The sequence below is a fragment of the Palaemon carinicauda genome, chromosome 1, assembly GCF_036898095.1.
Source record: "Palaemon carinicauda isolate YSFRI2023 chromosome 1, ASM3689809v2, whole genome shotgun sequence".
Lineage (NCBI taxonomy): Eukaryota > Metazoa > Arthropoda > Malacostraca > Decapoda > Palaemonidae > Palaemon > Palaemon carinicauda.
Window position 1 is genome coordinate 145118997 of NC_090725.1, and position 15000 is coordinate 145133996.

At 45.5% G+C, this 15000-nt stretch overlaps 1 protein-coding gene across 4 annotated transcripts in view; it reads right to left on the reverse strand.

Moving 5' to 3' along the window:
- Positions 1-15000, reverse strand: part of LOC137652381 (UDP-N-acetylglucosamine transporter-like) — a 188722-nt gene that overhangs the window by 111207 nt on the left and 62515 nt on the right. For all 4 annotated transcript variants that reach the window (XM_068385772.1, XM_068385789.1, XM_068385766.1 and 1 more), the window contains exon 3: positions 1824-1978. In XM_068385772.1, coding sequence (XP_068241873.1) covers positions 1824-1978 — 155 coding nt within the window. The remainder of the gene's footprint in view (positions 1-1823; positions 1979-15000) is intronic.

The window sequence follows — 15000 nt, forward strand, 5'->3', positions numbered from 1 at the left end:
GGACTGGTACCGAGATGACATGCACAGGTTTACCAAAACAAGAGCTTTCCAAGGCCATTCCTGCCTTTGGTACTACCCCTTCCCAAAGGGGCTGAAGCCTTCTTAGCAACATACTTTGTGCCTTTTTTGGCTTAGGGCGCACTAACAGGATCACCACTGGAATCACTGACACTGTTGAGACTGGGATCACCACTAAAACAATAAGTCACTAGCACTGGGGACAATGGGGGTGAAGTGGCCTTAGCTTCCCCTCTCCCTCAGATAGACATCAAGGGAATACCTGCATGACCAAAAGATGATGACACTCATCAATAGCAGTCTGTGAGGAAGAACTTCCAGCAAATGTTAGAGTGTGGCAATCACCTCACACTCCGCCAACCCTAAAAAATCTTTATGATGTAGATTTGAGTTCTCCCTGCTCCTGAAACATACTCTCAGAAATCAAACTAGAAACTTTAGTGAACTCTAAGAAGAGTGGACAGTGCTAACAGTCTCTCCAGAATAGTTATGAGTGTTGCCAAGAATGATGCTGTAGATGACTTGGCCTCCCCGCTCCTCAAACAACAAGCCCCACTTTAATCGGACACCACAATCTACACTTTAAAAAGGGGATAAGTGCAAACACTCATGCCCCTAATCGCAAAGTGAATGGATCTATCACCAGTTTAGAAATAAACCGATGCAGTGTCCAACCTATACTCATTCCTGCTTCACTCTATTATTAACACGAAGCCAATATAAACTATTCAAACTAAAAGGTATGAGAAAAAGATTAAGCAGCCTTAGATAGGACAAAACAGGATGACCATATTCACTGTGGCTGAAGATAAAAGTGAAGTCTTTGCCAAAGAGTAGGTGGGGCTACTCACCCATGCTTGCCAATTGCCGTTAGTTACATCGTTAATAACTTCAAAGGACATTCCAGCTCCTCTAAAGCCATTTACTTTTAAAGGACAAAAGGTTGCATACGCATAGGAAGAAAGTAAATAAAAGTGGAATTTCCAGTCCATCATTCACTTTCACAAGTAAAAGGGGTATTCAACACAATTTTGATAATGAGTATGATAAAAGGTTTCCAATTGATATTATAGATTTGATTGTTTTAGAGATAAATCCTAATGCAGAGCAAAACTAACAAGAAAAAGTAATAAGTAAAAAGACAATGGCATTCAACAATGAAAGTTGAAATACAGTTCTTGAAAATTATTATGCTTCAAAGCATTATTAAAAGCCCTGGCACTGGGGACACCGGGGGTGACGTAGCATTAGCTACCCTCTCCCTCAAAAAGACATCGAGAGCCTACCTGCATGACCAAAGTAAGAGGTCTCTCATCGGAGGCAGTCTGCAGGGAAAAGCTGCCAGCAAATATTGTTTTGAATAATTAATTTTTATCTACATTAAGTATTTTTATTTGTTAAAGTTTGATCATTGCTTGATTCTCTAAGAATAATTTTATATGTGAGTAAAAGGGAGATCATTTTAATTAAATAAAGTTTAATATATTTACTTCCGCGCATATTTGGGGTCAAGTTAAAATTAGTGCCAATAATTCTTTTAACTCGCACATGGGAACACTCTACATGAAAAATACTGGTCTGTATTCTTACATAAACAACAAAATGCATATTGTTTTTTCAATGATAAAGGCTATAGTTTAATTGGTGTTTAGTGCAAGGGCTTTTAGATCTCTTCCCCTAACATGTCTTTAACTCAAACAAGGATTAGACTTACTATCCAGCAATTAGGAGTTTTCAAGTAAATAAAAAAACAAGTTTTCAAATAAATAGAGTAATACATCTATAAAGAGCTTCTTGTCTTTTACCTGATAAGTAGCAGCATCAAGGTTGGACAGAGCTATAAATAGCAAGTTGTTCTGAACAACATACAAAAAAGCTGGAATGGCTAACTTTAGTGTCTCCCATACATTCAACACAACATCTCGATAAAGACGATCAAAAGTCACCTTTGCCATTTTACCTGAAACAATGAATAAAATAATAGGATTTCTAAAATAAAATCTTATTAGTTTCATCTCTAATTCTAAAATGTGAGATATTATTCATTCTGAGATTGTGAACAACCTTGCCATTTTACCTGAAACAATTAATAAAATAATAGGATTTCTAAAATAAAATCTTATTAGTTTCATCTCTAATTCTAAAATGTGAGATATTATTCATTCTGATATTGTGAACAACCTAAGACTAAAAATTTACAATTCAAAATTTTCCACTTTCCCTGCCAAGGGACCACCCTCAGAATAAAAATCTAAAACTTAAATTTTTTCCTCTCCCTGCTAAGTATCCTTTCCCAGGGACCACCACTAAACTGCCACCTACCTTGCATATCTCAATCAGACAGTGGAGGTAAAAAAACGGATTTTGAGCGAAGCGAAAAATCTATTTTTGGGTGAGATAGCCATGGCGTCCTGATGGAAGGTTTCTTTTTGGTAGCTTCCTTGGGTATATAACTACTAAATATTCCCAGAGAATTTAACCACAGGTTATCACAGAATTCTAACTTCTGGAGCAAGTATCCTAAAGGTTTCCCTTTAAGACATCGTATATCAACTGGGGACGCATGTATTAATGCGCCACATAGCTATCTACACCCCACATAGAGTTAACACTTCGATGTGTAGGGGCGGAGAATAGCTGGGGAGCCGTTCCACAGCTAATCTCGTTCGTGGCTACTTTTGGTACTCGAGACGTAAACAAACGGGCGCCATTGCTAAATGACGTCACGTCCGACCTCATCCTGAAGCCAGTTGCTTGCCGATCACCATGATACAGCAGAGCAGGGTGGGACCTGAAAAACTGGACGAAGTAGCAGGGAGGGTCCATCAGGACGCCATGGCTATCTCACCCAAAAATAGATTTTCCGTTTTTTGGGCTCAAGCCATGGCGTCCTGATGGAAGAATACCAGAGAATCAATGTATCGTGGTAGATTTTCCCCTTTTAGTGTAAGTGCCGAGGGCTTTGAACAGGTTAGCATAGTAATCTTAATAGAAGAACCGTAGGGAAGAGAACTTCCTGCCCCCCTGGCAGTGAAGTCCCCACGGGCCATGCCGAAGATCAAAGTGGTCATCGAAGGGCTACTCACCTTGCTGGGAGAACATGAAGAACTTGGAGACAAGACTGAATGGTTGGCATTCATATAGGAACATTCTCTAGGGCAGACAAGTGGTGGTTAGGCACTGTATGTTAATAGAGAATCGTCTGGTCTCTAAGATATGAAGTAAGTAAGTATTCGTGTAGGAATATTACATTGCACAGGTGAGTATATAATAAGGGTTGAAACCTTAGTAATCTTCATCGAATATAAGAGGAAGGGGATAATAAAACTATGACAGTCGTGTATTTCATAGTATAAGTAGGAGCGGATTGAGACGCACAAGTAATAAAATAGAAATTTTATTTCACAATTGCAGAATATATTAATGAAATGCAATAAATATGTAAAAGTAATTTACAACAAATTATAATGTACATAGTAATGAAAGACTTGCTCTTGAATCTGAAAGAGAATTTCAAAATTATTAGTAGGCACTCGTTCCAGAGGAACGTCAGTCTTTTAAATTAAAACACATCATGCTCTAGGCATGCGGCACTCGTGTGACGACTATGACATTTCACCTGGGAGAAGAACAGTATATGAAAAAACACTAAGTGTCTTTGAAATCACTACGCATCACGCGAGGGTCAACATAGGCACCCGAGGAGTTAAGAGTCCCAAGTAACTCACTGTTCTATGCAGAGTTAGGTGCAGGTTTCATAACACTACCTGCGGCTACCACAAAATGTTTAACTTCATGCACTTGTTTCGCATAATGTTTGAAGAAAACACGCGAGGATTTCCAGCCTGTGAAACTCTTAAGGCTTTCGAAATCCATACTCTGAAAGAAATTCAGAGACGATGCAACTTTTCTAGGATCATGACCGGCGGGTGTACTGTCAGGATCCGCTCTGCGAATGAAGTAGGTGATTTTCGCTCTTAGTTGTTTCAGTGACAGGTCGCTGCCCGATGTTTCTCCTTTGAAGAGTTGGCCTCCACCAAAGTCCGAAGTTCTACGTAGACCGACCTTGAGGCTCTCTACTGGACATAGAGAGGCATCTTCTTTCAGGGGGCATATTCTCCAAGGGCCCCATCTTTTGGTGGGTAATTCGTTTTTGGCGAGAAACGTCGGATCCGGGAAGAGGGTAAGGTCTACTGAGTCTGTAAACAGGATGTGACCCTCGTCCCTTGATAATGCCACTATTTCGCTGACTCGGGCTCCTGAGGCAAGAGCAAAAAGAAATATAACTTTTTGAGTCAGATCCTTGAGAGGGCACGAATCATTGTCCAAGTTGGAGGCAAAATGGAGCACCTTGTCCAGAGACCAGGGGATCGGTTTTGGTGGGGGTGCTGGGCATAGACGAGCGCATGCTTTCGGCAGTTTATTGAAGATGTCGTTGGACAGATCAATCTGGAAGGCATACATCAGTGGTCTAGTCAAGGCCGATTTGCAAGTAGAAATCGTGTTGGCTGCCAAGCCTTGTCCATGAAGGTGAATAAAGAAGGACATGCAAAAATCAATGGTGATTTCCGTAGGATTTTTTGCCTTGACGAATGAGACCCATTTTCTCCAGGATGATTCGTATTGCCGTCTTGTGGATTCGGTCTTGTATTCCTCGAGGAAGTCTAGACTTTTCTTCGAGATCCCAAACCTTTTCTTCGCGGCTAGGGAGAGAAAATCATGAGATGAAGGTCCTTGATTTTCGATGATGAAGCGAAGACAGTCGACTTCTGTACTTGCTGGGAGAGAACTGGGCCCGGGAGAGGGATCAGCGTGGGCTGCAGCTCCAGGACCAGGGGGTACCAATTGCTCCGGGGCCACTTGGGAGCCACTAGGGCCGCTGTCCCTTTGAAGGTTCTCAGCTTGGAGAGGACTTTCAGCAGAAGGTTGGTGGGAGGGAACAGGTAGATCTTGGACCATCTGTTCCAGTCCAGTGACATGGCGTCCACTGCTTCTGCCTTGGGGTCCTCGTACGGGGCCACATATCGAAGAAGTTGATTGTTGTCGCTCGTTGCGAAGAGATCGATCTGAAGTTCTGGGACTTGGTGAGAGATGAAGGAGAATGATCTTGCGTCTAGAGACCATTCCGACTCTATCGGGCTTGTCCGGGATAGAGCGTCCGCCGTCACGTTGCGGAATCCTTGTAGGTGAACTACAGACAGGTGCCATTTCTTCTTCTCTGCCAGACGGAAGATTGTCAGAAGCACCTGATTTATCTGGGGCGATCTTGAGCCTTGGCGATTGAGACATCGAACTACCACAGAGTTGTCTAGGGTTAGACGAATATGGATCGAGGGAGGCGGGGAGAGTTTCTTCAGCGTTAGAAGGACCGCCATGGCCTCCAAGATGTTGATGTGAAACGTCTTGAATAGGGGAGACCATGTGCCTTGAGCCTGTTTTTGGTGGGAGTAACCTCCCCAACCCTCCAGCGAAGCGTCCGTGTGGATGTTGAGTGATGGAGGTGGGTGTTGAAGAGGGATGGACCTTTTCAGGGCCCTTGCTTCCGACCACGGCTTGAGGAGCAGCCGAAGTCTGTTTGGGAGCCGTCTCTTGAGGTCTCTTCGAGCGATGGATGCAGAACGTCTCCAGACTCCCGCGGCATCCTTTAGCTGTGCACGTAGCACTGGGTTTGTCACTGAGGCGAACTGCAGAGAGCCTAGAACTCATTCCTGCTGACGTCTTGAGATCCGTTTGGATTTCAGAAGTCGCTTGACAGACCCAGCTATTTCCTTCCTTTTCTTCTGGGGGATGGAAAGGCGGTGTGACTGAAGGTTCCACTGGATTCCTAACCATTGGAACTTCTGAGCTGGAGAGGGGCGAGATTTCTTCGCGTTTATCTTGAATCCCAGGTGTTCTAGGAACTGGGTGACTTTGCTGCAGGATCTTAAACAATCCTCGGGCGATGGAGCCCAGACTACCCAGTCGTCGAGGTAGGCCATCACCTGGACGTCTCGGAGGCGGAGCTGTTGTACTATGGCGTCCGCCAGCTTTGTGAAGATCCGAGGGGCCACGTTGAGGCCGAAGGGCATGGCCCTGAAGGCGTAGCTTTTTCTTTGGAGTCGAAATCCTAGGTAGGAGGAAGCGTGGTGGTTCATTGGAACGTGCCAGTAGGCATCCGCCAGGTCTATGGAGACCGTGTAAGAACCTCGAGGCAGAAGGGTCCTTATCTGTTGAAGAGTCAGCATTTTGAACTTCTTGTTCACTATGAACTTGTTGAGGGGGGATAAGTCTAGAATGACTCTGAGCTTGTCGGAGTCCTTCTTGGGGACGCAAAACAGTCTCCCTTGGAACCTGGTTGACTTTACCCTCCTTATCACCTTCTTGTTCAAGAGAACTAGGACATATTCTTCCAGAAGGGGGGTTGATTGTTGGAAGAATTGCTGGAAGGTTGGGGGTGGTTGAGTCCAACTCCAGCCTAGACCCTTCTTGACGATGCTGTGTGCCCAGGGATCGAAGGTCCAACGATCCTGGAATTGGCGGAGTCTTCCTCCCACCGGAAGCACTTCATTGCTTCTGGTGTCCCGAGGGTTTACTGTCTCGGCCGCTAGCTCCCCTTCCTCCTCTGCCTCTGGAGGGACGGCGAGATGCGTCTCTGCCTGCACCTCTGCTTAAGCCTCTACCTTTTGGACGAAAGGTAGTCGTCTGTTGCTCAAAGGCAGGGGTGAAAACCGGTGACTGGGACAAGACCGGTTGGGTGACCAGCTGAAAGGTCTGCTGTGGCTGAGCAGCCACTTGGGGAGTAGCAGGTCCCGGAAACTGCCGTCTCTGTTGACGTTGCTGGGGTTTTGGCTTGGAGGATTTCCTCTTAGGTTGAGGGCCGTCGTCCTGAGAGGATTTCCTCTTCTTCGACATGCCCCACTTGTGGAGAAGGTTCCTGTTCTCTGTGGCGGCCTTGTCGGTGATCTCTTTCACAAGATCAGAGGGAAAGAGGTGCTTACCCCAGATGTTGGAGGAAATCAGCCTCCGGAGTTCGTGTCTCACTGTGGCACTTGAGAACACGAATTCACGACAGGCTCTCCGAGCCTTCATAAAGCTGTACAAGTCCTTAACTACAGTCGCAAGATGCGTTTTGGCGAGCACCATGTAGTGGACGGGGACTCTAGTGTCACCGGCCATGACATCAAGCTGTACCTGGAGGGACATGGATGCGGCGAGCCTTTCCTTCGTGTCTTGATACCGACGAAGGAGATGGTCATTAAGTTTCGGGAGGTCTTCGTTAAACTGACGTCCAGCAACGTCAGGATCTAGTTTTCCCACCACGAAGGTATGCTGGATATCCTTCCAGTGTCGAACATCGGGGGGAGTAACCAGGGAGAAGGGTCTGCACTCCTCCAGTGCAGGGCAAGGTTTCCCTTCTTCCACTGCCTTGTGTACCGCAGCGAAGGCCTTTTCCATGAAGGGGAGGATCGCATCATCGGGTGCGACGTAGGTAGGGTGCTTCTTGCTCAGCGCCGGAAGCTTTGAGCAGGTAAAACCCCTACTTTTAAAAGCGTTGGCCAGCATAGCCTGGGACTTCGGGAGATCGAACACTATCACCTCCTTAGGTTCGGTCTCTTCTTTAGAGGCAGGTTCGGATCGAAGCCGGACGTAACAGTCCGGATAAGCCTCAAAACTCGGGAAGAACTCCACTTTTTCCAGGGTAACCGAGCCGACCTTCTCACTGACGAAGATCCTGCCCGTTGCGATAGGCATATGCTCAGCATACCTCCAGGGGTTGGCATGCGAGCATGCCGGGAGGTCCTTAACCGAAATCCTTTTCGGCTCCTTGGAACTTCCCATGGTCCTGATGTATTCGTGTGTCTCACGGAGTTTCTTGTCCATAAGAGCTTCGAGCATGCGGAACATCTCCTGGGCGCTGGTTGGGATGGGGTCCGGGGTGGCGGAGGTAGACGGGAGAGATACTTCCGTCGGTGTAGGAGTTGGGGCGGTGGTGGAAGGCGGAGCAACCTCTTGCTCCGACTCGGCGTATTCCACTCGGTCCTCCTCATAGTCCAATTCTTCGGCCATGAGGTTCCTCTCCGTTGTCTCCGACACCTCCGACATACGCTCCGCGTTGTCGGTATCCAGGCGACACTCGTGCATGGACTGGGCCATGACAACATCGGGTTCCACCGTGATCTGGACGGTGGGGATCTGATCCTTGGGGACCACAGAGTCTGGGGATGCCTTTGGGAACAGTAAGGCCCTCAAGTCTTCAGTGGCAAGGTACGGTCCAGTGGCGTTCTTCTGGAAGCCACGCACCCATTTGCGTAGCTTCTCTCGAGAAGCGTCCCTAACCTCCGCTGAGGGAGGATTATTGAACGCTTCAACCAGGCGTTCCTGGCAGACCGTACAGTTCTGCGGGTCCCAGAACTTTAGATCACCTCTCTTGTTGGCACAAGGGGCGTGAGTCCTACATGCCGTGTGCCCATAAAAGTGCGGGCGCTTCACTGTACAGAAGCCGTGGTCGCACTTCACGTGCTCCTCCTGTAAGAGAAAGAGAACATGAGTATGGGGGAGTCATAAGAATGACTTCTATTCTAAAGTTAAATATTAAATGATTAATCTTTAACTTAATATTAAGTGGTATAAACAATGTGATGATCAGAGAATGGGCGGAAAAGAAGGAGATAGACACATACTCCGTGTAACCCGCCCGGCTGGTTACCGTAACCTTATCCATAGGCAATTTGTTGTGACCGAGGGCACAGGACAGAATTCAACATAGAATGCCAGGAAGGCAGTGGGAATTCTAGTGGGAATTGCCAAGGATATAAAACTGGTACTGAGGCCACTCAGACCCTAGAATTGGGAACATAGAAGATCCCATAGGGTAACGGTTTCCGGCAACCAGCCGTGCTAAGATACACACAGCATGCTGGAAATCTGTGATATGCAAGAAGACAGCATGGTTACTAATAGAACGGTAAGATAATACCTATCTATTTATGTAATCAAACCATCTGGTTGCGATGTAGGGCTATCAGCATGAGATGATAGCTAGTAGAAGGGGTGCAAGTCGCTTTGACGCCTCCGGAAGACTCCGGCAGACCGGCGGCACGCCGGAGGCCGCTCCAGCAGAGTTTCTGGCATTAGGGAAGACAAATATATAAGTCAGGGGTAATACCAGGATGGCGGCCGCCGGCATAGCGGCGGAACGCCGGTGGGGAGCGGCGGCTCCGGGAGCCGAAGGTTGCCGGCTTGGTGACAGGGACAAGGATGGGTTATAGCAGAACCGGACTGCCGGCAGTGGATGCCGGCACTCCGGGGGCCGGACCGGTGGACGGACGACCGAAGCTATGAGGTAAGAGGGAAGGCCATTGGCTGGACACCGACGGGAGGCGGCAGTCCCCCGGCACACGGAGGACTGATGGCCCAGAGGGCAAGGGATATGTCACCAAGGTGGGAGGTGGGTATCACCGACAGGGGAGGCGGCAAGGGACCGGCACCAGGATAGTGAAAGAGACAGAAGGAGGGATGTAGGGGTACGGCCACGGACCCCAAGACATCCCACCTGAGTGGGTGTACCCATGATAGATGCTAGCCCTATCACCCAGAAGCAGGGGCCGCAGAGGACCGGGAGCCAGGGTAGCCCAAGGGTGGGCTAGGGAACACCCAAGAGGGGGGGGAGAACCCCTATGGACAAAATGCATCTAGTGGCTAACCCCATAGGACACTATGAAGGGTATATGTACCAGAGCGGACTGCACACAGGAGCTCAAGGTAGCCCTATCACTCCACCCTAAGGAGGAGTTGTAGGACAGGGGACAGATGGGTATAGACTAACCTAAGTATAGGCTAGGCCATACAAGAGATAGGTGGGGAGGGGAGAAGAAGAAGGGTCTTCTATGGAGGAGGCTCTGTACCAAAGCGGCCACCAAGGAAGGGAGGACGCTCCCTAGCCTAAGGTAAGGCAGCCTGTCTGAGAACGGTGCATGGGTATCGTTTCAGCAAGGCACAGAACTAACTCCCCCCAAGCCTAACCTAGAGCAGGGATGTTACACCCTGAACTAAGAAGGATGGAAGACGTATCACTATTGCAGGAAAGGTTGGAGACCTAGCCCCAGCAATAGAGGAAGGACGTGCCGTTCCTCATTCTCGGACGCAACCCTAAGGGGGGATCATTCCCTTAGGGAGGACAGAGAAGTGATATATACTCTGATATGAGCTTGATCCCCTTACTTGGTAGGGGGAGCAAGACTACACAGAGGGGATGCCCTAAGGCAGGGGATGAAGGAAGCATATAGGGGTCCTACTTGTAGGTTAGGTTAGAAAGGCACACTATCTAACCTATCCCCTATATGGTCCCTGAAGGCGAAAACACTTGCATCACAGTCAATAGTATTGTAAAATAATGCCACTATCTTCATAATTAAACCTAGGATCACTGAAATATATCATGCATGAACACTGATGTTAGGCGCTCTGGCCTAGGGGCTAGACTAGCGAACTGGAATGGGGTCAGATGATGACCGATAACAAGGCGTCAAAACACGATATATAAAGTTCCTAGCTATGAAGACTAAATAACTAATAGTATCGATTGGTTAATGAGGCCGGAAAACGCTGTTGAGGCTATCTAAATAAGGCATGCAAAACAACAGCGACGCCATAAAATGGCGGGTCCGGTCGAGGCACAGCTCTGCCACAAAACATCAAATATCTCGAAAAGTAAAAGTTACTTTACGGTCAGAGCTTATTTAAACAATACTGGAACCTTGTACTCAACTTTCCAGAAGAAGGCGAGGCCGAGGGTAGAGACATGGCTAAGATGCAAGTCGATAAAGTACGCACAGGGAAAAATCCGACTAGTAAGGCAAGCTACTGGCTTCAGGATGAGGACGGACGTGACGTCATTTAGCAATGGCGCCCGTTTGTTTACGTCTCGAGTACCAAAAGTAGCCACGAACGAGATTAGCTGTGGAACGGCTCCCCAGCTATTCTCCGCCCCTACACATCGAAGTGTTAACTCTATGTGGGGTGTAGATAGCTATGTGGCGCGTTAATACATGCGTCCCCTGTTGATATACGATGTCTTAAAGGGAAACCTTTAGGATACTCGCTCCAGAAGTTAGAATTCTGTGATAACCTGTGGTTAAATTCTCTGGGAATATTTAGTAGTTATATACCCAAGGAAGCTACCAAAAAGGAACCTTCCATCAGGACGCCATGGCTTGAGCCCAAAAAAGTACCTTATAACAAAGAATGTGATTCCGAGTAGTAATGTCCAAACATATCTAAGTGTGAGAAGAGTGTGGGAAGCTATCACAATTTGCTAATTAATTTATATTTTTTCTTAACTACACAAAACTGGATTCTTTAATAGGAAAATGACCAGTGAAAGCTGAATCAGATATTAAGAGGTACTATAGTTACAACTATTGGTAGGTAGTGGCTAGACATTAACTTTTGATCTTACGCCTAGGATTTATGTGGTGGTTGAGACAGGGAGCGTAACTTACAGGAATCATGTTTGTATAGTTAGGAAATATAAAATCAACTTACAAAATTGTGATTTGTTCCTACAAAAATACAAATAATTAGCTTTTAATAAGTCTCATACTTATGAGGAAAGAAGTTCCTAAGAATCAAAACCTTGGAAATGTGAAAACACCTGGTCCTGAAGGTGGGGGCTGGCAGAGAAGATTGGGCCTTTGGAGTGGTTTTTCTGATACTTCAACAAGGAGAATCAACTTATCGGAATACTATTCAATGTGTCTAGAGCAAGAGCAGAGGCAGGAGTGTACCCAAAAGAGGTAGAAGGGAGGGACGATCAGACTTGCCTTCAGAAGCAAAATTACCTTTGGTTCTTGTGCCCCACAAGATGTCGAAGTACCACGTACTTTAACCTTTAAAGAGTGTACAGGAGAGCACAGTATCAGGAAGTGCACAACCTCATTGCATAAGTTCCGGTCACTTGATGGTGTAGCATAGAACCTTGCCATCAATGGCATGCATGTGATAGTACATCTTGGTGTTCAAAGAGCGGTGAGACCAGTCCTGAGTACATTAGTTACTTGTTTCTGTTCCTGAGATTGTGAACGAATGGAAATTTCCTAGCAAGTAGATTGGCCATGCAGGGAAGGAACAGGTAACACATGATCTCATTCCTCAATGCACATGCCCGTGGACGCATCCACAGTAACCTATGGGTCACAAAGTGACCAGTCACAATAGGACAGATCATACGGTGACCAATCAGCGAAAGATCTCTTGGTGATCAACCTCAGGGCGGATGATCATACTCAAGTGAGGGATTGTCTCATTCCCCCATAAAGCAAGGAGACCAAAAGCAAGTTCCTCTCAGCTTACCAAGAGCCAATCCCCCCCTCCCACAACAGAACCAAAGTCTTCTTAGGAAGACAAACTGAGGTGTCTTTTGATCGTCCACAGGAAGAAAGAAGAGAAAGATGTCAACCTTCATCCCTACGGATGATGCTCCTGCTCGGTTTGGTGCAAGACCAAGCACAGATAACAGGAGCATAAGCACAAGAACAAAGTACCACAATACCTCCTGGTCTGAGTTGGTTCTCGGTATTGCACTTATTCTCCCATGCGTAATCAAGGAAAGATTGGCCAGGGTCTCACGCAACTCCAGCATATCAATCTTCTTTGACTTTGACAAATTCTTCTTCTTCTTTAGGGCAGAAGTGGCAGCAGATAAAGTTTCAGCCAAAGGAGAGGCAGAGGAGGAGGAAGAACTAACAGAGGATGAGGAGCACACACAGTTCTTCTTGCCACTCCTCAGGGTCGATGTCTAGGAAGCCAACAACAATACCAAGAAGGGAGAAGCCACACGGGCATCCCAAACCATATATGAGACAGTCCATAACATCCTTAGGTCCAGGTCATCATCATCATTGTTAGTCAGAACAGCATAAGGTGCATCTTGAGGAAAAGGCAAAGAGGTAGTACCTTCACTAGGGGAAGGTGCTACATCTGTTTTTCCTGAGGACAGACTGAGAGTGAGCCAATGTCTCCTTACCTCTATGGACTTCTCCATAGGAAAAAGCCTTAGCAGAATTTGAAGGACAAATAATGGGTCTAGTACTGCCAAAAAAAAAGGAACTACAAAGCTTCTTCAACATCACCTGAGGCAATGCCACCTCTCATACCAAAGAATCCCTCTTAGCCTTCTTCTTCCTCTTCTTGGAGAACTCCACCCGCTGTACATCGGGCCACAACCTGCACTCAGCACAAAGTTATGACTGCAAACAGTCGTGCCCTCGGGAAAAAAAAAAAACGATATGATGGGGAACAATGGAAGGTTTCAACATAAACCTGCCACATTTTTTACAGGTTTACACAGACATATTGTCAATCTTTTACTGGGAAAAGATTAATACAGCCAAAATGAGTAGGCAGTAACAGAACACAAGTAGAGCTGGTGGTTGAAGTCAAAGGTGAATGTTTCGCTGACTGTCGGATGAGCGGAGATTATCACACTCACCTAGCCGAAATTAAAGTTTTCTTTCCATGAATCTTACCTCTGGAAAGCAAAATTATATATTTTAAAAGTAATTTGTATTTTTCCTAGCTATACAAAACTGAGCCATATACAAACAAGTATATGTTTTCTGCAGTACTGAAACGACCAGTTGGTTATTAATGACAGGTTGGTTGAGGAGGGAAACCCCACCCACCTGCCCGTCACAAAACATCTACTTTTGTCCTTAGGCCCAGAATTGAGAGGGGTGGTTGAGGTGGGAAATTTAGTTTAAATGACTCAGGTTTGTATATCTAGAAAAAAAGTTGATTTTCAAATTTTTTTATTTCTTCCTATTGGTATACAGTACAAACCTTTCATCATATAAAATAAGAAGACTAACTAATCTACAAAAGGAAACCACCTTCAAACAAACTGGAAAGCTCTTTTCCCTACTGAACATGTCCTTCCTAGTATTGTCCAGAATAAGGTAGGTGACACCATCAACCTCCTAACAGCTGTTAGGGCCTCAGCCAGAACTGGCCTAAAATGAAGTTACTAATAGGATATGGGAAACCTACTTCTCTAACAGGGAGATGGTAGTGTCAAGCAAGGCAAATAAAGAGGAATGTTTAGAAAACACAGAATGCATCAACCCACTTCCCAAGAGAAAGGAGGAGTTGCTTCTTAGCAAAGTTAGCCTGCAAGAAAGATGCTCCGTTGTGTAACACACCAGCATCAGAAATCTGACCATCATGTAAAGGTTGCAGATGCTCCATCATACTGAGAAGACATAAAAAAGGTGGAAAAAAGTATTCTACTTTACATTGAGACTTATGCAGAACTTTTTAATTTAGGCACGATGCATAATGAGTCCTGTGAGGGAGCTGGGAATGTTACACAACTACTAAGAAGTCACCTTAGGACCCAAGGAAATGGTTCCAAGGGCCTGTGTGCAATATGTGTAAGATAGAGCAAGGCAAAGGTGGTCCAATACTTTCAGACCCAACCTTCAGCTCCAAGTACAGGTGGCATCAAAACTGATGCAACAGATTGCAAAATTTATTGTATGTAGTTCATCAGAAACTAGTGGAGTTGCCAGTTAACATATATATATATATATATATATATATATATATATATATATATATATATATATATATATATATATATATATATATATATATATATTATTATTATTATTATTATTATCATCCTCTTTATCCGAAAATAAGTATGTGATTAACTGTAACACCACAGGAGGCATTTCCCTAGTGAATGGTCAATATTAGTTCATTAATTGTTAATTAAAAGAAAAGAAAAAGAATTCCCCCATAAAAACATATGCGGCTTTCAATTTGTGATATCGAGTGTTCAGCATTCAGTGGCAACAGGAACCACCGAGTGCATGACCATTAGCCTAATGTGATTGCAAATTACTTTTATAGCACTATATTGAAATCTATTATGATTTCTTTTATAAAGCACAAAGAAATTTAGCACCTGATTAAATGAAATATTAATAAGACTCCAGTTGG